Source organism: Siphateles boraxobius, unplaced genomic scaffold (genome assembly GCF_051911475.1).
Source record: "Siphateles boraxobius isolate OS27281-9 unplaced genomic scaffold, OSU_SipBor_1 39, whole genome shotgun sequence".
NCBI classification, from domain to species: domain Eukaryota; kingdom Metazoa; phylum Chordata; class Actinopteri; order Cypriniformes; family Leuciscidae; genus Siphateles; species Siphateles boraxobius.
Genome location: NW_027509019.1, coordinates 242321 through 264964, shown reverse-complemented (window position 1 = coordinate 264964; position 22644 = coordinate 242321). Strand labels below are relative to the sequence as shown.

At 45.0% G+C, this 22644-nt stretch overlaps 1 protein-coding gene across 1 annotated transcript in view; it reads left to right on the top strand.

Annotated features, from left to right (window-relative positions):
* The first annotated feature begins 821 nt into the window (after positions 1-821).
* LOC143703896 (FGGY carbohydrate kinase domain-containing protein-like) overlaps positions 822-22644 on the top strand; it is a 62030-nt gene continuing 40207 nt past the window's right edge. The window contains exons 1-9 of the mRNA XM_077197375.1: positions 822-863; positions 12376-12567; positions 12672-12783; positions 12849-13000; positions 13085-13173; positions 14711-14826; positions 14991-15119; positions 21434-21537; positions 21614-21721. Coding sequence (XP_077053490.1) covers positions 12388-12567; positions 12672-12783; positions 12849-13000; positions 13085-13173; positions 14711-14826; positions 14991-15119; positions 21434-21537; positions 21614-21721 — 990 coding nt within the window. The 5' untranslated portion in view covers positions 822-863; positions 12376-12387. The remainder of the gene's footprint in view (positions 864-12375; positions 12568-12671; positions 12784-12848; positions 13001-13084; positions 13174-14710; positions 14827-14990; positions 15120-21433; positions 21538-21613; positions 21722-22644) is intronic.

The window sequence follows — 22644 nt, the reverse complement described above, 5'->3', positions numbered from 1 at the left end:
TTGGCAAAAATGCATCTCAAAATGCATCAGATTGATGGTTTAAAATATGGAATATTTTAATTTTTCTTACGGGGGAGCGTGCCCCCGAACCCCCCTAGAGGGGTAATATCCTTCTCACCTTTTTCACCCCTGGCCCGCTTTCATGCCTGCTATAGTTCCTTTTCCAGACTTATACAAGCAGACTGTTGGAGTGATGTGTGTGTGTGTGTGTATAGATATATATAAATATAGATAGATAAATATCTATATACACAGTATATATATATATTGTTTTTATATTCATTTTTTTAAATATTATTTCATATTCATGTATTATTTATTTGTGTTTCTGTGAATAGCTGTTACAGTTCTACAAATAAAGCATTCTATCTTTTTACATATCATTTAAAATGCTACAAAAATGCACCTGAATGCAGGAAATGAAGTGTTTAATGCCCAACGTTCCCTGGGGGAGGTCCCCCAGACCCTCCATTGATGATATTATTGCTTATTATTATGTGCCTCTGAGTAGAAGTAGTAGTTACCAAAAGCGGGGGTGGGTGGTGCGGACTGGGCTAAGCCCCCAATGTATCAAGACCCTAGCAACGCCCCTGCTCAGCAATATCCTGTTCTGTAGGATTTTCATTCTGTCTTGCAGGATTCCTGCATTAACCCCGCACAGTGAGTGCAGGGTTTGAAAGGGTTTTATTCTAACTATCCCATAATGACCTCGGCACGAATGCTATTGAGTCTCGCGCGGTCGTACTTTTTGGTCGTACAAAGTACATTGTGAATGTTTTTTTCTTCAGTCGCTGAAACTCTGACTGAAGTCCTGCAGAAGCGAATGAGAGTAAACGCGTTTACTCCAGACGCGCGCGAAGCAGGTAGGAGTTTCACTGTGAGACAGGGACGTGCACAGGAATTATGAGGGGCAGTTGCTCTGACCTGAAAAAAGGGCTTCCCCTACATTCAGTTGTGCTTCTTGCTCGTATTCAGTTCTGATGGTAGGCTACGGGCAACTACGCATGATTTGTAGTATGATTGCGTAAAGGGAACAGGAATTCCGGTAGGCAACAGAATCGACTGCTAAACCCAGGGCCGATCCTGAACTCCCCCTGGGGCCCTAAGCAAAAGGGGCCCTCTACCTGACCTGTGACGCCGTGAGCTATGTAAACCATTTGCCATTGCCACACAATCACACCTGACACTTCAGTGCTCCCAATACAATCCTCCCTCCTTTAAACAAAACAGTCAAAGAATAAGTACAACAATATAGAACAGAATGAGGTTCAAACAAACAATATTTATTGAATAGAGTATTTTCTATAGAATGTTAACATAATAAAAGTGAATATTAACGTAAACATAAATAAGAAGAAAATAATAAATTATAACCCTGAGCTTTGGCTTTTGGGATTAACTTTGGTTCTCTCTACAGCCTGGGTATTTTCTGCATCAGTATGATTTTTTTTTTATTTATTATTATGCATGTTGAAGCAATTCTTGATTTATGGTTATTATTTACTGAGGGATGTGCATCCATATTGACTAGTATGTCCAGCTAATCAACATTTTAAATTCAATATAGCCTATAAATCAATAGTCAATCAATGTCAAATTGTCAATACATTGCTTTCTATCTTGCATAATTAGTGCAGTTGTTTAGAGTTTTTAACTACACTGAGACTATAGATAATCAGTTTCTTGTTTTATAAATGTGACTTTGATTGGGAGTGCCATCATTCACGTGCATGTATTGTACAGTATGTCTGGTCTCCACATATTTCTGCTTGAAAAATGGGAGTTTCATTTCGTGCACGCGCATATGAACGCACGATAACACACGCGACGCGGTTATGTTTTCCGAGCTGCAGTAAACAAACACCGTTGCACTTTGTCGTTTATCAAAAACAAACGTAATACATTTTTTTATTTTACTCTCACTTTTGTCAGGCACAAAGTGATGCAAGAGATGCACTGCCTGCCCAGCTAGGTTAGCAAGACCGAAAAAAAACATCAAACTTTGCTGACATCAAACTTAGAGAGGAGAGAACACAAGTTTACCTGATTGTTGTTCCCGCAATTCACTCTCATGGGTTTTTTCTTCTTCCTCTTTTCGTGACCAGAAGGATAGTTTCGCTGCATTTTGTCATGGATGTTGTACACATTAACTGACACGCTATGACACGAGATGGAGGCGGGGCCTTAAGTAATTTGTGGGGTCTTACGCACCGGTCTCGTGCAGCGCTGCAGCCACGTAAACAGTTTGCCCTTCCCTTACTGACTTTCAAGTTCGGTGCACGAATGGAAGTGAATGAGGCTTTGCGATTTAAAAAAATAAAAATAAAAAATGTATCTAGGCCCGGTTGCCCGGGCAACCTGAGCAACCCCCCTGTGCACGTCCCTGCTGTGAGATACTTAATGTTACAGTCATTCTACCGATGTAAACAAACAAAGCAGTTGCAAACGGATATGAAATTTGCATGAAGGAAATAGCGGGCTGTATTCAGTTTTATCTTTTTGCAGTAATGAGAGTGAGTTAACTAACGTTATGACAGTAATGAGGGGAGTTCACCCAAATATTAACCCGTGTGTGTCCGTCTGTCTGTCGCTGTGTGTGTGTGTTTGTTTGTTTGTTTGTTTGTCTGTCTCTCTCTCTCTCTCTCGGTGTGTGTTTCTCTCTCTCTCTCTCACTCTCTCTCTCGCTCTCTCTCTCTCTCACTCTCTCTCTCTCTCTCTGTGTGTTTGTCTCGCTCTCTCTCTCTCTCTCTCTCTCTCTCTTTCTCTGTAGGTGTGTGTGTGTGTGTGTGTATATACCTTCTAAGCAGAAGTTATGAGGATAAAAAAAAGAGTCAGGAAATTACATGGTTAATTTGTACATCATTGTAATGTTTAATCATTGTTTAATAAACACATATGGCACCTTTTTCCAAGTCTTCATTTGTCACTCTTTCTTTTTTTTTTTTAAATATCGCAATAATGATCGTACCGTGGTCTTTACACCAAGGTATTATCGTATCGTGAGATTTTGTCGTTACATTCCTATTATTTACAAGTCATAACTTTTACCAATATTTGGAATAGAATTTAAAAAATGTATACTACAAAAATATCTATTAATTTAGTGTGCCTTTACATTGCTTCAATGCGTAACTATTTTAGCGTCATATTTCTATCCCGTGCTGCGTGAATCCAGGTCACTTCTGAAACTTTACAGCATGCAATTGGCGTCGGTTCTCTTAGCAGCATGAAAAATAATAGTGTTATTCAATGGATTATATAGGCTGAAGCCTCGAATGCGAGTCAAGACTGCTCCCTTTACAATCACTAATGCTGTCGCTCTGTCATTTCATCACGATCTCACAAAGTGCAATGAAGCCGCCAACAATGCACAATACATCTCTAAGGCTACGTCTACATTAATCCGGATACATTTGAAAACGGCGTTTTCGTATAAAAAACACTGTCCATCCACATTAACGTTTTCCAAAAGCTTCTCCTCCACACTAGTGTTAGTGATGGGTCGGTCATGAGTGATTTTTTTCACTGTAAACGAATCTTTAATATGACTCAGGAGCACTGAGTTGTCTCAGAGAGTGATTCGTTCATTTTGTGTTGTTGACCACCCATTTGCAACATCTGTTCTGTACAGGTAATGGAATTCTCACAAAAGCTCAATGAGATGATACAAATGGAAAAATAAATGATAAAGTTATCGCGCAATTCCTCTGGCAGGATAATGCTATTTAGCAAAATATATCAGCATTCACTGAGTTCACCAGGTTGCACTCAGTCACCATATGTTTGGTCTTTGCAGAACTGTGATATGAAAGTAACATTTTAGCAACAGTGTGAAAGTGAATGGCACATAAGATGCACAATACCGGTATAAACATGAATATATACCGGTACAATATGTGTCACATGACTAAACATGCGTCATCGTTTTCAAATACCTCCGTTTTGACAGTCCACACTACAATGCCAAAATGGCGTTTTCAAATTTATCCACTTTGGAGAGCGTTTTTCAAAAAGCTTAGTTTTCATTTATAAAAACACCGTCTCAGTGTGGACTGAAGGCCAAAATGGAGGAAAAAAAAGTGTTTTCAAACGAAAACGTATTAGTATGGACAAGGTCTTATGCACGATTACACAAGTTTTCAGCCCTGATTTTAGCCCTGATTTTCACTCGCTAATATTTTATTAACAAAGTGCGGGAGAGGCACGTTCAGATAATTAACCTAATTGTCATGGGAGGAGCTCATCCAGTCAACTCAATTAGCTAACATCAGGATGTATACAGCAGATTTTACAGCTGTTCTATGACAGCTTTCCAGCATTTGGCCCCCGCCCAATTGCAACATGTCTGAAATCGAACTCTAGCCGTCTGATGACGAATCCTTTCTCTCCCCTGATCCTCTGCCGCAATCCGGCGCCACTAGGATCATCCCTCCTCCTCCAGTCACAGCCGCCGAACCCCCGGTTTCATCGCGTGGACGTCGTTCCGTCCGAACCAAGTTAAGCATTGAACGTTAGCATTTTGTTTTTTTAATTGTTATTTGGATACCGCCATGAAATATGAAACGCTATTTTCTGGACTGAAGACTGAGAGTGATTTTTGCAGATGTGTGTGTTCAATAGAGCTAATGTTATATTTTTTTGGCTAACCAGTGTGTGAAATATAGTGTGACAGTGTAGATTTCAGTAGCTAGCTATAACGCAAGAACAAGCTGTGACTTATTTATTTGCTCTGTGATTTAAGGGCTGTTTAAATACATATTTTCTCTTGGAAATAAAGGACTTTTTGTTTTTATCAATTAGCTCATCTTCACAGTTCACATATTTTTAGATGTTTAAATAAGCAGAGGCAGAGTAAATTGCATTCAAATGCCACAAATGTTTGAGATGCAATATGTGTTAATTGTGTTATTATAAGTGAGTGGTAAGAGTAGTTCTCTTACGAGAGTATCTCTCGTACTGCGTAATATCTTACGCTATGTGGAAAACTATCTTTTCCACGAGATATTGAAGCCAAAAATTATCCTTAATTTTGAATTAATGTAAAACGCTGTGCAGCAGCATGCAGACATAGGCAAGACGGCTTGCGCGCCTATTGGCTGCCCTGCGGCAACAGCAGCAGCCTATCGATCCGGAGTGAGAAGCCACGCCCTCTGAGAAAAAGCACACAGCGGGACGAGCCTTGAGTCTGAAGTCGCTGGCATCGCCGCCTTTAGCCGCCGTACCTGCTACGCTTTCCGGCATTATATCCTTTTCTGCAAGTGTGTGTGTTCGCTGCTGCGACACACATTTTTTCACTGTCTCTCTCCCTCTCCTAAAAGAGCTGCGTCTTTTTCAAGATGCATAGATCCTGCGGCTCGTGCCGAGCCACACTCAGTGAAGAGGATCGCCATGTCATCTGCGTTTCCTGCCTGGGTGAGGATCATGCTGCTCTCGCTCTCGTCCACGGCGGATGCCCTCACTGTGAGCTACTGACGATGGTGACTCTGAGGACTTGCCTGGCATCATTCTCAGAGCCTGCACTTCAGCCAGCTGTAGCGCCGCGCCATAAAAGCGCCGTGCCAGCGCGGCCCCGAGCATCAAAATCGCTGCGCGGCTAGCTTTCTTTACGTTACAAGAAAGCTATCCCGCCCCCCGTGGACATGCGTCACCGGCGAAATGAGGAAAGAGTGTGTTTTGGTCACAATCCAGTGGCCATTCTCCATTTCTCAAACATTTCTCAGCTCCTCTTAGTTCGAGCGGCTGAAAAAGTTCAATATTGCAGCAATGAGCCTGTTGTATAACACGCACGCCTGCAAACAAATGCCAACACATACAAACTGTGATGACGCTCTCTTATCTGCTCGAGCTATTTTAAGCTTTTGTTGTTTCCCCCTGTGGCACAGAGGCAAAACCCAAAGCCTTCGCACGGGAGACCCGTGTTCGATCCCAGGTCTCGCAGCAGATAAAATTTAGTCTCGCCGCGGCCAGACTTGCACCGAAAAGGGAGCAGTCACCCAAACCGAACACAGCCCAGTGTTCATTTCTACACACAAACACAGCCGGTAAAACGAAACCAACCCACATACAGTCAGCTAAGACCCACGGTGTTTAAGTCTCGCCGCGGCCAGACTCCACCGAAACTTCTCGCTCGTTCAGTTCCAAACAATGTGACTGTTCCAGTGTATTTCGCGGTAAACAAGCCGGCACCACAGCCCGCTTGCCTGCACACAAATGCCATTTTTACGGCGACCCAGATAAATCCCAAAAGAGTGTATTTTCTGGTATTCCGGTCACGGCCGATGGTGTTATGAGTGTTGTAAGAATGCCCACGTCTCAGTGCCCATTCCCACACACAGACACAGCCCGCCACAGTTCAGGGCTAGCACAAATAAAATCGACTCATGTCGATTGTGCAAAAATGTAGTGAATGTGCCCACGACAGAGTGCCAACAAACACTACACGATGCGTGTCCCTCGTTTTCTGTAAAAACGAAACACACACGACGCACATTTGGTCAGCACAAGCCGACGGTGTTCTCAGTGCAGTGAATGTGCCCGCCGTTCCGCGCCCACATTCCTTCACAGACACGCTCAACCCCACAGGGTTTGTCCCGCTCTCTCTCTCTCCACAACCTGTCACAGAGATTTCGAGCGCGACCAGGCTGCCCGCCGTGATCGGCGCGCCTCCCGCCTCACACACTATAAACACAGTGTTTATGTCTCAGCACACCGAAGCTCTGCAGCTGCCGCTATGCCGCGGCCAGAGCCCGGATTTCGTTCTACCCCTAGCTATTCAAGCAGATGCGTGGGCAAAGCTTCCCGGGGTATCAGAATGGGTGTTGAACACTATAAAAAGAGGCTATTCGCTACAGTTTGCTCGACGTCCCTGCCGTTACACGGCGCGAGTCGAAACCACGGTAAACAACGAAGTATCTCATCTACTTCGAGCCGAAATAGCAAAACTGCTGAGCAAAGGGGCCATAGAACCTTTATCTCAGGCTCAGAGCGAAGGGGGGCTTATACAGCAGATATTTTCTGGTACCGAAAAAAGACGGGGGTCTCAGACCCATTCTAGATCTGCGACAGCTGAACAGAGTGCTTATGAAGCGCCAGTTCAGAATGCTGACAACCAGGAAAATCCTCGCGCAAGTGCGCCAGGGAGACTGGTTTATGTCAATAGATCTGAAAAATGCCTATTTCCAAATACAAATAGCGTCACGTCACAGGCGATTCTTGAGATTCGCCTTCGAGGGCCAGGCATATCAATACACAGTCCTACCGTTCGGCATATCCCTAGCACCCCGTACATTTACGAAGTGCATGGATGCGGCCCTCGCACCCCTGAGACTTCAGGGCATGCGAGTTTTGAACTACTTGGATGATTGGCTGATTCTAGTTTGATCACATTCAGAGCTCATAGAACACAGAACCACATTACTCGAGCATCTCGAGAATCTGGGTCTCACAGTCAATTTGGTGAAGAGTTCGCTGTTTCCTAGCCAGAAAATCTATTTTCTGGGAACAGTGCGGGACTCGCTGTCTATGACAGCACATCTGTCGCCAGAGTGAGAACTGGACATTCAGCGCACCGCGAAATCCTTTCGCCGTGGCTCTATAGTCCTGCTCAAAAGGTTTCAGAAAATGCTGGGCCTCATGGCCTCGGCATCTTCAGTACTCCAGCTGGGCCTGCTTCGCATACGCCCACTGCTGTTATGGCTGAAAGTGCGAGTTCCACCCGGGGCATGGACCTCTGGTCTGTTTCACCTCAGGGTGGACATGAAATGCGTTTCGGCTCTGGAACCTTGGAAAATAGCCGACTGGTATCAGTCAGGCGTGTGTCTGGGGACTCCCTCGAGTGTGACGGTGGTGTCCACGGACGCCTCCACCTCGGAATGGGAAGCTCGAGGGCAGACCGTTCTTCGGCCAGTGGTCAGAACGGGAAAAGCTCCTACGCATAAACTGTCTAGAAATGCTGGCAGTCGACAACGCGCTATGGCGTTTTTGTCCCCAGATAAAAGGCCGCCATGTCTTAGTCCGGTCGGACAACATGTCAGTGGTGGCATACAAAAATCACCAGGGTGGCGTCAGGTCCCGAAACCTTTACAGGCTGACGGAACGCCTCCTGGTCTGGGCTCAGCACAACCTGCTTTCACTGAAAGCAGCGCATGTGCCTGGTCGCCTGAATCTGGGACCATCTGTCCAGAAACAATGTCCCAGCAGGGGAATGGTCCAGAAACGATCCAACTGCTGAGGGAGACATTCGGAAGAGCGCAGGTGGACCTGTTCGCGTCTCAAGAAAGCGCTCACTGTCCGAACATTTTCTGCAAGAGCATGTTGCCGTCTATTAGACGGCTCTATTCCTCAAAGTGGTCAGAGTTCTCTGCCTGGTGTCAAGCTCAGGGCTTTTCACCCGCAGAATGCGGAGTTACGGAAGTGCTCTCCTTCCTTCAGGAGCTGCTGGATAAGGGCAGAACCCCATCCACGCTCAAAGTATACGTGGCGGCCATAGCGGCGTTTGCAAAACCGACGTCTGGTCAGTCACTGGGGAAAAACGACCTGGTCGTGCGATTCCTCAGGGGAGCTCGGAGGCTGAATCCTCCCAGACCCCCCTTAGTCCCTGTGAGGGACCTTTTTTACGGTTTTGGAAGCCATGAAAGGTGCCCCATTCGAGCCAATCCATTTGTCAGACATGAAACATCCTTCTCTCAAAACGGTATTCCTTATGGCTCTCGCTTCAGTGAAGCGCGTAGGGGACTTGAAAGCGCTTTCGGTAAGCGCGTCATGCATGGAGTTTGAGCCTAATGGCTCAAAAGTCATACTCAAACCAATGCACGGGTACGTGCCCACATCCCTCAACACACCGTTCAGGGCCCAGGTTATTTCCCTGTGCGCCCTCCCAGTTCGTGATGAGGAGAAGGATGCGAGTCTCCTCTGCCCTGTCAGGGCACTGAGAGCTTATGTGTCCCGCTCGTCGGTCTTCAGACAGACTGAGCAGCTCTTCGTTTTGTTTGGCGGACGCTCCAAGGGACTGGCCGCATCAAAACAGAGCCTATCCAGATGGATAGTCGACGCCATAGCACTGGCTTACACTTCTAAGGGCCTGCAGTGTCCTTTGGGTGTCAGAGCGCACTCCATGATAGGCGTGGCCTCATCGTGGGCGTGGTATAGTGGGGTTACCGATATCTGTACGGCCACGGGCTGGGCCTCGCCGTCTACATTTATAAGGTTTTACAACCTAGAGGTTCCCGCCTTACAAGCCAAGCTTCTGTCGGTATAGAATTCAGTGCTATCTGCCCCGGTGTGCCGGCCCAGATGCTGAGTTTCGCTTGTGCATCGCTCACTGAGCGATAAAACAGCTCCATGGGTGTTGAATAACCCGTACTATTACCCAGTTCAGGCTGAACACGTTCACCCTGTATGCGTGAAACACTGTTAACATAACTAGCTCCTGTAGGATGCTATTTCATGGGGAATGATGCTTGCAGCCTCTCTTCTCAGACTCTCTGTGAGTCTATGGTGATTATGCACTATATGAGCCCCGGGCTACTGCCCTTGGGACTTTGGTGTCGGATCCCAGTACGCACTGCGTTTTGCATTGTGTTCCCCATAGCGTAAGATATTACGCAGTACGTGGGATACTCTCGTAAGAGAACGTACTTGGTTACTAATGTAACCTCGGTTCTCTCTAGAGAGGGAACGAGTACTGCGTATCTTGCCGTGCATACACAGCTCTGGTTCGCTTCGGCGATGAAAACCAGTTGTACCAGCCTAATCGAGCTATGTTTATAGGGCATGACCACGCCCTTTCTGGCGGGACGTGATGAAATGGGCGTGAAATGCCCCCATTGGATATGTGTCACGCAGAGCCTCTCTCGATAGGCTGCTGCTGTTGCCGCAGGGCAGCCAATAGGCGCGAAAGCCGTCTTGCCTATGTCTGCATGCTGCTGCACAGCGTTTTAAATTAATTCAAAATTAAGGATAATTTTTGGCTTCAATATCTCGTGGAAAAGAGGTTTTCCCCATAGCGTAAGATATTACGCAGTACTCGTTCCCTCTCTAGAGAGAACCGAGGTTACGTTAGTAACCGAGTACGTTATAAAAATAGTTTAGTTATGTAAAAATAAACCTTTGTAGATCCTATATTTAGGCACATTGCTGACACCTTTCTTTTTGACATTTTAATGGAGTCAAAGCTGTTATTTAAGGGGTTCCAGAGCCCCACGAACACCTGTATTTTGCACACTGATTCTAACCCAATTTGACAATGATCCTGCTTTATGTTTGTAGTTATAGCTATTACTTCAAAGTGAATTGACTAACTGATTGATTGAGTGATTGAATTACATTTCCCCCAGGGTTAGGGTTAAGAGAATAGTTATGAAGAGAAGCAGAGATATTCAGAGCTTCTTCAAAAAAGAAAAGAGTCAGAGGCAGCCACAGCTTCTACAGCAGCAGTGAAACGGCTCAGTATAGGTACAGCAGTATTGATGAAGAGCAGTCAGCTCCTCCTACACAGGTTGGTAGGCTAAGTCATGCTTGGATAGTTTGAATTTACCATGTAGGCTCACATTCAAGTTGTTTGTCACTCCAGTTATACAATTACAACTGTCTGAAACATCACTACACAAGAACAATAGTTAAAACAGTTGTAAAAGACAGAAGAACAATAATAAAATGTGGATAATACATAAATACACACACACACACACACACACACACACACACAAACACACGTTTGAAGAGACAAGGACTTTAATCCACAACAAGGAAATAGCTCTTAGAATATGTGTACCCTATCCTGAACATAATTACTGATTAAAAATAGACGTTAAAATAACCAGAGATACTTGAGGACTATGATAGGTGGAAATGGAATAAAAAAATGACTTTTTAATTTGGTTGGTTGTTTTCTTTACCCTATAATTATCGCTCTTCCGATGTTGTGAGCTGCAGGCTCCCGTCGGATGCAGCGCGACCCCTCCCGGTCGAGCGAAGTAATAACCAAACACCTAAAGCCTTGTTTATACCCGACGCGTCCGCTAGAGCGCGAAGGTGCGCTTGGCAAAAATGACGTCATTGCGGTGTGGGCGGTCGTGTGCGTTTGGGTGCGCAAGACCCCATTTCGCCTGGCGGTGTGCACGGCACTTTTTGTAAAATCTCGCTCGGCGCCGCATCCGAAGATGAACGACTTTGAGCCGAATCTGGCCGAACTGGTACGTCTGTACCAGCATGTTTATGATCCTTCTATACACAGAGACATTTGCATTTTGTGAATAGGAACACATTTGCATTAAGCACCCAGTTTGCACTTGTCTAAAGTAACTGCTTACATTTACAAAATAAGCCTACAATAGCAGAAGTAAGCCCTGCTGATGAAATTAAGGTTTAAACACTCTTCAATAAGGCTTCAGTTGTTTAACTAGTTTACATGCAGTGAAAGTACAATAAACCTACTGCATTTATTACTCTTTTTATATGAATTTCAGCAATTAATAACCGGCAAGCTACTTCTTCACTGCTGATTCCTGGTGGTTTAGAGGAGAATTACTCCAAGTCGCCCCCTGTCGTTTCACAGAATAGCACAACGGCGAGCGCGTCAAGTATAAACGCCTCGTCTGTTTGGAGAGGTGCGCACGCAGTCAGCCGAGACTCGCGCTCGTGCGGACGCGTCGAGTATAAACAAGGCTTTACCGATCTTGCATACCTGACGCGTCATTTTTGCCGCGCGCATCTTCGCGCTCGTGCGGACACGTCGAGTATAAACAAGGCTTTACTCCGTGTCAGCGCGCGCTCTGATCGGTAAAGTGGCACAGACCTCTCTCGAATCATCTCCTGCAGCAGTCTCCGGCCAAGCATCACTTAACTCCGCCTCCGTTTCCCTCGTAAGCTGATATTAGTATTTAAACATTCTGAATTACAAACATTACATTACAAACAAGACATGTTTGTAAAAATAATTTAAATAACACGGTTTTGGCGGTTATAGAGCTCTAATGACGGTGTTTAACTATAACCGTCGGTCTCACGGTTATATAATAACTGTCACACCCCTATATGTAAGTGTGAACTCGTGAAATGATGTTTTATTAACAAAGTTCGGAAGAAGCACTTTCAGATAATTAACCTAGTAATTGTCATGGGAGTCATCCAGGCAACTCAATTAACATAAGGAGGTATACATACAGTAGCTTTTACCGCTGTTATATGACAGTTTTCCAGCGTCCATCCACCACCCCATCTCCTCACTTAGTTGTCCTATCCCAAACCTGGGATTACTCTGGGTTCGGGCCAAAATCTGTTATCCAAATACAATGTATTATTACAGTATCAACTGAGGGTGCTCTTGCTTGTGTTTGAGGGTGCTTAGCACACGTGTGTGTGTGTGTGTTTCCGCAGGTGTCCAGTGAGATGAGCAGGTATTATGTGGCGGTGGATGTGGGCACTGCCAGTGTGCGAGCGGCTCTGGTCACTCCGGACGGTCAGGTCAAGCACACAGCAGAGGAGCCCGTTGTCATCTGGGAGCCGCGTGCGGAGCATTATGAGCAGTCGTCAGCTGATATCTGGAGCAAGTGCTGCCGGGCCGTGAAGGTGGGGCGACCATCTGTCCGGCAGGCACATAAACTGTGCATCATCATTGTCTAGGACTCTGTTGGAGTTGTGTTGGTCAAACGGCTGTTTGCGTTTATTTTCAGAGAGTGACTCAGGACATTGACGTGACGTGTGTTCGAGGGCTCGGGTTTGATGCCACCTGTTCACTGGTGGCTCTGGATCGGCACTTCCAGCCCGTGGCTGTCAATCACACAGGTGAGGCGTGTTTATCACTCGTGCGGAGAGCGTGAGCCAGCGCTCTGACCCAGTGTTACTTGCAGGCGTCCGAGAGAGGAACGTGGTGATGTGGATGGACCACCGGGCCGCAGAACAAGCCGCTCGGATCACACACACCAAACACAGAGTGCTTCAGGGGGTCGGCGGGGTGATGTCGCCCGAAATGCAGCCGGCCAAACTACTGTGGCTCAAAGAGGTGAGGAGCGCTGGGATCCTGAGGAAGAGCGAGAGAACTATAAACACTTGTGTTTCAGACGCTTGTTTCTTCTTTTGCGGTTAGAATCTGCAGGAAACCTGTTGGAAAGACGCGGCACATTTCTTTGACCTTCCAGACTTTCAATCCTGGAAAGCTACAGGGTCCTTATGCAGGTGAGATGCAGGATCCGCACAACTGTTTCATAGACGACATTCATTCTGTGATAAAACAACTTTAGGGTTGTAGATCTACAAAACTGCTGATGCAGCTCAATATATGTAATTGACTACAGTAATGTATATGAAATTACTTCTTTAAATCAGATCCATCACTTCAACCACTTTAGCCAAGTCAAATCTTTAAAGCAGATTTTTACAAAAGATTTTAACATGTTCCTTGAGGTTCACTTAGCTTTTTTGCACAAAGAACACAAACAAATATACAGTTATGTCACAAATATTTTATATATTTTAAATATGAGGGAAGAAGAAAACACTAAAACTTGTTTAAAGGGATAGTTCACCCAAAAATGTAAATTCTGTCAGGATTTACTCTCCCTCGTTCCAACCCCGTAAGACATTCGTTCATTTTCAGAACACGAATTAAGATATTTTTGATGAAATCTGAGAGCTGGATCACTCCTCCATAGGCTTCTAAGGGATTGAAACTTGTTCCCCGAAAAGTTATTAAAGACATCGTTAAAATAGTCCAAGTGACTACAGTGGCTCAATCTTAAGTTTATCAAACGATGAGAATACTTTTAGTGCGCAAAAACAAACAAAAATAACGACTTTATTTCAACTATTAATTTCCTTCTCAGTTAACTAGTGTAACAGCGTATGCTTCTGTTGTTGTATGTCACACGCATCACCCACATGACCAGCGTCGGCCAATAGTGAGCCTATGTGTGACGTAGATCTACGCAATCACACTACGTTGACTGACTAGAGGCCCACAGCGATATAAATATATAGATATGCCTGTTCTGGTAAATTCTTACTGAAGTCCTTAAGTGAGTTTGCTGCCTTTGCTGTGAGGGAGATGCTCACAGAAGCTGCTGCACACCAAGACCTGCAGGTAGAAAAAAATAAGAAAAGCCTTAAATATAAATATGGTAAGCCTTACCAGTAATGTGATAATTATTTTTAAGGTTCTCGACATTTTTTAAATAAATACTGTAATAATAATAATAGTAGTTCAAAGTATGAATAGTTTTTAGTCAAATGACATAAAAAGACCGGGCCCCTCGACACTCTTAAAACTTTTCTCCCTCAAACAGCAAGCTAACGTTACTTATGCAGGCTACACACAGCAATATAAACAACATCTCTTCACGTCGTTCTAGTAAAATAATAACAATAATAAGTAAACAAACCTCAAAATCACTTTGCTGAGAATGATACACCAGCAGCCGAGGAGTTGAAGATATCCTCTGGTAGTGCGCGCGATATTAAAAAATGCGCGTGCGGCGTGTCATCCGGGTGAGTTCGTCAGGTGAAAGGTCATCATGTGGGTCATTTTATTTACGGCTAAATTATTATTCATTAATTTTACTAATAGTTAGATTGGGCAGGCATCCACAAAAGGGCCTTTAATTACAAAAAAAGGATAGGAAATTTTGCCTTGACAAAAGGGCTCTTTGGGCACCAAGGGGCAAAGGGCCAGGTGCTCAAGCAGTGATACACAGCATGTCTTGCTCTCCTGATGCAGGTCTCTCTGTACTCTTGTCTGTAAGTGGACGTATTCTCCGTCTGAAGGCTGGGACGACACCTTCTGGAGCGCCATCGGCTTGGAGGACCTGATGGAAAACTGCTATTGTAAAATCGGTGGGAGAGAGTAAAGCTCAGGTGTCTGTGTTTGTTCAGCCGGTCGTGTTGACTGATAGTGTGTGTGTGTGTGTGTGTGTGTGTGTGTGTGTGTGTGTGTGTGTGTGTGTGTGTGTGTGTGTGTGTGTGTGTGTGTGTGTGTGTGTGTGTGTGTGTGTGTGCAGGTGAGCAGACTTGTATTCCTGGGACTCCTGTAGGACGAGGACTGACCGCAGAGGCGGCTGCAGATCTGGGCCTGAGACCGGGAACGGCTGTGGCCGCTTCACTCATAGACGCACACGCAGGAGGGTTAGGTATGATACGCCACACCAGCTGAGTGCTAATGCAGCGCTCGCTCATCCACGTCTCTTTGAAATGAAGAGAAAACTGTGTCATGGCCTCGTTTACACTGCAGGTCTTGATGCCCAATTCTGATTTGTTGCCTATATCCAATTTATTTGACTGTCCGTTTACACGTCTTTTTCAATTGTGACCCATTTCCGATTTGACATACTATCTGAAACATCGCGCATGCTTAAAGTTGGTTCTTGCACAGATGGACGAATGCGAAATATGCTTGATGCTAGCTCTGCGATATATGCGAAGTTCGCCAAACATCAGCATGACTGTGAGGCGGAGGACGACGAAAAGGGCCATCATTGCAGCAGTGCATGTGCTTCAGTTATTGTGTGCAAGAGATCTCGGGACTGCTGGGAACATACAACACGATCTCATGAAAGTGCGTAACTAATTTTATTTCTCGCGCCATTTATACGTCAAAAATAGTTTTGCGTGCATAATACGCACTGTAAACCCCTTGGGTAGGATTAGGGGTGTGGAGTGCGTGCGTATTACACACCATAAAGAACATATTTTTGAAATTACCATTGTTTGGAAGCGCTATATAAATGCCTCATTCATTTATATAATATGCACTCAAAAACAATTTTTGGTGTAAATGGCACGAGAAATAAAATTAGTGGTATAGATATGCACTTTCATGAGATTGTGGCGGGCTTTAACGAGAAGCAGTGGGTCCGAAATGTTAGGATGAGCTAGCCAACTTTTGATATGTTGTGTCATCGTGTGTCCACATTCCTCTCCTATGACGACACCATCCGTCCCTTCGCAGATGCGTGTCGGGGTTGTCTCTCGTCATTAAACCGCGGAGACGTAATGCCTCAGAAAATCCTGCCTTTTACATGACAGTCGCATTGGCACATATATGATTTATATCTGATTTATTTCCACATATGAACGAGGCCTGAAACAGATCTCGAAATATCCGAATGCATGCGTTTTTTCCCTGTTTACACAGTCATTTAACACATCCGATCTGTGTCACATATGAGCAAAAAATCTGAATTTGGTCTCATTTCACTGACAGTGTAACCAAGGCCATAATGAATGCATTTACACTGCGTTAAATAAGGTGTCACTCCACTTATGTTTGAGTGTGTGACCTTCGACAACCCGCTTCACTCCTAAATAGATCAGGTCTTTATATTTTTATCACTACAACACATATTGTTATTTTGATTAAACAATCATCATGTGTTCTAAAATAGAAGCAAAGAGACTATACATGTAATATAGGTCTACATTTATGTAATTTTAATGCTCTGGCCTTTGCAGATATTTAAAATATGGCCATCTTTAAGCATGACTCTTTGGATTTATATGAAATGGTAACACTTTACAATAAGATTACATTTTTTAGCATTAACTTAGGTTAATAAATGTTGTATAAGTATTATTCATTGTTAGTTTGTTAATTTCAACATTTACTAATACATTTTAAATTGAGTTTTAATTTTTATTTTATCTGTTATTACCTTAGTTAATGTACTATGAACTAATATGAATGATCAAGGTACAATTGTATTGCTCAAATATTAATACATGCAGTAAAACATATATTGCATAATGCATATAGTTCATGAAAGCTAGCTAATACATCCTTGTTAACAAATGGGACTTCCAAAGTGTTACCTATGAAATTTATATAGGCTATGTTTCTAGGTAATAGCTAAAGAAACACATATCTGCAATATTTTAATGTCTAAATTTATTTCTGTATAGTTAGTTATGTAGAACTTCTCATTTTAATATATTCATATTTATATATTTATTTAATTTAGCACATTTCAGTTCAGCACTGTTTTACTGGAGTGTTATGTTTGTTTTTAATCCAGTATCCATTTAAAAAAATATTGGTTGAATAATCGGTTATCGGCATGTACGGTCAAACCTAAATATCTGTATCTGTAAAATCCACTATCGGTCGACCTCTACTGTAAACAACAAGAACAAGCAGGAACACTTTAATTTCCTCATAATATCCACTGCAGCATCAGCTTTTTTCTCTCTGTGTCTGAAATGCTTCGATCAAGGATTCAGTCTCTCGAAACCCCGCCTCTCTGAGAGCTGCTCTGCTCTGATTGGTCAGATGGCCCAGTCTGCTGTGATTGGTCTGAAACCAAACCCTCATTATCATATCTGAATCTCAGCTCTTGATATACACTGGGATGCGAACATTAACAATACCGTGGGTTTTACCATATCAGGAAGTGAGACTGGAATTACAGGTTGACTCATTTCGGTTCAGAATCGCTTTCTTTTTGGAGACAAAAAATCAATTTATCGGAACTTTGATCATTGAAACGATACTCGGTTACTAACGTTACCTCGGTTCTCTCTAGAACAGGGAACGAGTATTGCGTAAGCTAGCGTAAGCTAAGCTAAAGTCATCTTTGCTCGAGATATTGAAGCCAAAAATTATCCTTAATATTGTATTTATTGTCAACGCAGTACAGCAGCCAGCAGACTTAGAGCAGGCCATCTTGTGTGCTCATTGGCTGCCCTGCGGCAACTGCTGCAGCCTACCACTGAGCCTCGCGTGTGACGTCACGTCCAATGAGGGCGCTTCGCGCCCTTACGTGTCATAGCCCGCCAAAATGGGGGTGGCTTAGCGTGTAAAAGCCAGGCTCGTTGGCTGTGTCTTGGTTTCAGCAGCTGAAGCGAAAAACGCTCGTGGCGCCTGCACAGTCAGGTTACGCAATACTCGTTCCCTCTTCTAGAGAGAACCGAGGTTACGTTAGTAACCGAGTATCGTTCTCTTACGAGAGGTTCTCTCGTATTGCGTAAGCTAGCTTACACTACGGGAACCCATTGTCAAGGCCGTGCGCCCAGCCTCCACTTCATGAGTCCCAGGGATTCCCGGGGAACATAGATAAGTGGGAAACAGGTGGCCAGCAATGCGGGCCAGCACATGTTATAAGCACATACAGGGTATACAGAGCGGCGTCGCCGGTCCATATAACTATTCACTATATAGTGCAGCTCAACCAGGAAGGCGAACGTCGCGTGAGAGAAGTCTGCGCATGATCATCTGGGCAGGACAAACACACTGCTCACACTGACAGGAGTCTAGCCTGCAAGGCGGGAACTTCCAGGTTATAAAACCTAACAAATGTGGAGGGAGAGGCCCAGCCTGCCGCCTCACAAATGTCATGAATGGAAATTCCGCTGGACCAAGCCCACGACGAGACCACGCCTCTGGTGGAATGCGCCCTGATGCCCAAGGGGCATTGCAGACCTTTAGACTTATAAGCAGATGTGATAGCTTCCACTATCCATCTGGACAGGCTCTGTTTAGCGGCGGCGAGACCCCTGGTGCGCCCACCGAACGAGACAAAGAGCTGTTCCGAACGCCTGAAAGAGGCGGAGCGCGTAATGTAAACCCTCAGTGCCCTGACGGGGCAGAGGAGATCCACATCACCCTCACTATCGGATGCTGGCAGAGCCGAAAGAGAAATGACCTGCGCTCTGAAGGCGGTGCCCAACACTTTAAGGACATAACCATGTCTTGGCTTGAGGATGACTTTAGAGTCATTTGGCCTGAACTCAAGACACGCTGTGCTAACAGATAGCGCGTGTAAATCCCCCACACGTTTAACTGATGACAGAGCTGTCAGAAAAACGGGTTTGAGCGAGAGGTACTTTAGGTCCACGGAGTTTAATGGTTCTAAGGGGAAAGCTTTCAGGGCCTCTAGGACCAGTGAAAGATCCCACATGGGAACCGACGAGGGTCGCGGGGGATTCATCCGTCTAGCTCCTATAAGGAAGCGAATGACGAGCTCGTTCCTTCCTATTGACTGGCCACGCGTCGACTCAGCGAACGCTGCGACGGCCGCCACATAGACTTTAAGCGTGGGTGGGGACCTGCCCTTATCCAACTTCTCTTGAAGGAAGCTAAGCAACCCCGTGACCCCACACATTCGTGGGTCTAGATCTCTATCAGCACACCATTTGGAGAACACGACCATTTAGACGCGTAAAGTCGCCTCGTAGAGGGAGCTCTGGCTTGCGTAATCGTGTTCATCACTCCTTCTGGCAGTACAACGGGTATCCGTTGATTAACCATACGTGCAGAGACCAGCGCTCTGGATGGGGATGCCAGATTGAGCCGCGGGCTTGAGAGAGGAGATCTCTCCTCACCGGAATCGGCCAAGGGGCTGTTTGGGGCAGCCGCATAAGCTCCGGGAACCAGGTTTGATTCTGGGCTATAAGGAGCACCGAGTGGCGCGTTTCCCTGATTCTCTTGATTACCTGTGGTAACAGAGAGACCGGAGGGAAAGCATAAAGTGGGAGGCTGGGCCAGATTTAGGCCAACGCATCCTCGTTCTTTGAAAAGAACAGCGGGCAATGAGTGTTGTCTTTTGACCCAAACAGGTCGACTTTCGCTTTGTCGAAGAGGCGCCACAGTAACTGGACTGTTTGGGGATGCAGGGACCATTCCCCTTGGGGAACGTAGTTCCTGGACAGTTTGTCTGGATCGTCGTTCAAGTGGCTTGGCACATGCGTGGCTCTTAGCGAGCGCAGGCGGCCCTGAGACCATATAAGAAGGCGTTCCGTCAGATGGCAGTGGTTTCTGGATCTGACGCCGCCCTGACGGTTTATGTAGGACACCACAGACATGTTGTCCGAGCGGACCAGTACATGGTGGTCCTGTATGAACTATCACTTGGGTGTTCAGCCAGCGTTTTAGCGGGCGCATGCGCAGGAGGCCCAGCTGAAGCACAGCCGCAGCTGATGCCATACAGCCTAGCATCCTCTGGAATGTCTTCAGAGGTGTAATGCTGCGCTCCTGGAAAGACGCGTCTAGCTGTCGAACACGGCGGGCGTGCTGTGTCGATAAGCGGGCCGTCATAGCCACAGAGTCCAGTTCTATTCCTAGGAAGGAAACCTGACTGACTAGTGGGCAGTAATGACCTCTTGGTCCAGTTGACCATGAGACCCAAGCTTTCCAGATGGCTGAGAAGCACAGCTCTGTGAGATAACAGTTCTATCTCTGACTGACTCCGCGATGCGGAGAGCTTCGCTGAAGATGATGAAATCAGTGACGCAGCAAACGAGCCTAGCTTTTATACGCTAAGCCACCCCCATTTTGGCGGGCTATGACGCATAAGGGCGCAAAGCGCCCTCATTGGACGTGACGTCACGCGCGAGGCTCAGTGGTAGGCTGCAGCAGTTGCCGCAGGGCAGCCAATGAGCACGCAAGATGGCCTGCTCTAAGTCTGCTGGCTGTTGCACTACGTTGACAATAAATACAAAATCAAGGATAATTTTTGGCTTCAATATCTCGAGCAAAGATGACTTTCCCCGTAGCGTAAGCTAGCTTACGCAATACGAGAGAACCTCTTGTAAGAGAACTGCAGATCTTTCACATTCGCAAACATATTTATTACACACTACATTAAAGGAAATACACTAAAAAGCATAATTGGGGCTTTTTAAATCCTGTTGACACAGGAGGAGCATTGCAGTGTTTGTGTGCTCCTAATATGGCCCTGATGTTTAGTCAGCCTCTTCTTGGTTTCATCACAGTGTTCCTGTAATAACTGTCCTGACCTGCTTAATCTAAACCTTCAGATGATATATAGCAATAAATAAACACGCAAAACATGTAAACTAGTGCAAGATTTTACAGGCAAAACCAGGGTTTTTTCATCCACTTGTCAGTTTTGAGCTCTAACTGCTTCCATAGCTTGTCTTCTTTCAAACTAGTGGAAAGAAAACAAGTGCTTATTTTATTTCACTTTATCTATTAGTGTCTGTAAATTTTAATCCTTAAAGACGGTGAACTTGAGTCCGAAATCTCCAATTCAGCAGCTTCACACACGCCAAAATTTTAGTTTATATGAAATCTATATCTATATGAAAGTTTGTTCATATATCATTCACCACATTTATGCAACATTTTTATACAACTGCTAAAAACATGATGAAAATGTATTTGTTTCTGTCTGTTGACAGTCTTTTCTGATTTATAGAGTGATAAAAAGAAAAATCCAAAATCCCTGCTGGAAAAAAACAGTAATATGTCAACAAAATCAAATAAAAATGATGAATCTGGCTTTATCCAGGGTTCAGGTTTCTGGACAGGAAATATATGCATATGAGTGCATATTTAATTAGATAGTGACTCATTTGCATATTGCAATGCAAAAACAATTGTGTTACTGTACTGTGATTAATTAGCTGGGTAATTATCGTAAGATCTGTGAGTTTAAATTTATGTAGCAGTGTCAGTTATATTTTCTGTAATTTTATTGTCTTGTTGTAGGGGTCATCGGGGCCGATGTGAGGGGACACCAGCTGCCCTGTGAAGAGCAACCAGTCACGTCCCGTTTGGCTGTCATATGTGGGACGTCCTCATGTCACATGGCTGTGAGCTTCAGTTCCTGTACTTGTTTGTGTTCAAAGCATGTGACTGTTGATGTCAGCGTGTGTCTGTATCTCTCAGGTGAGCACACAGCCGCTGTTCGTCCCTGGGGTCTGGGGCCCATATCTGTCCGCCATGCTGCCGGGACTGTGGCTTAATGAGGGAGGTCAGAGCGCCACGGGACGACTGGTGAGTCAATCACATCTATCTTTAATATGGAAGGAAATCCCAGAATGCACTGGACAAAATACATTTAGATTTTATTCAATACTGAAAGCATAATTGCAAAACAAACCAGTCTAAGAGACCATTCACACAGAACACATTTTTGTGGTTAAAAATGCAAGATGTAGCGCAGTGGAATGGAAAAACACACTCAAAACACTTCAAGCCCCTTAACATACTAAAACAGTGACATTAAAAGTGTAATTTAGTGTACAGCTTATTGATGATGCAGATGAGCACAGAATGTTAACACAATACTAAATGTTTAAGAATTTCCTCTATATTGGTTTCCTTCCTAAACGTTTACTCGTATTGCGTCTTTGCTAGACGCTATGGGGGAAAACTTAGTTTTGAAAACTTAAATGATTTATTGAAGCCTTTTTTCAATAACGCAGTGCTACTGCACAGCCATAATAGTGCGGAGATGCACGCATGCTTTTGGCTAGGCAAGTGGGAACTGCACAAACCTATGGCCAACTGGCATGTCTGCGCGAGCCCATCCGGGGCTGGGGGGGGGTGTCCCGCCGAACCGTGCGCAGAGCCCGCCAAAGAGGCGGGGCTTCTGCCTATACAGCTGCTCATTTTGCCATGGGATTTCAGAAATTTTTCTACTTCAGTAATGATCAACTGCCCTTCATTTATTCCACATGAGTGAAGCTTCGGCACTCTCCGGCGACCAAGAGCCTGATCGTTCGGCGCACGCCCTCAAAACCTACCTACCAGACCTAAATGGACATCGCGTCTTAATCCGGTCGGACAACATGGCGATAGTATCCTACATAAACCACCAGGGTTGGACTCAGGTAGAAGCCTCTTAACAGGGTAGCCAGACGTCTGCTCTTTTGGGCACAACACAGCCTGCGCTTGCTGAGAGCGATGCACGTGTC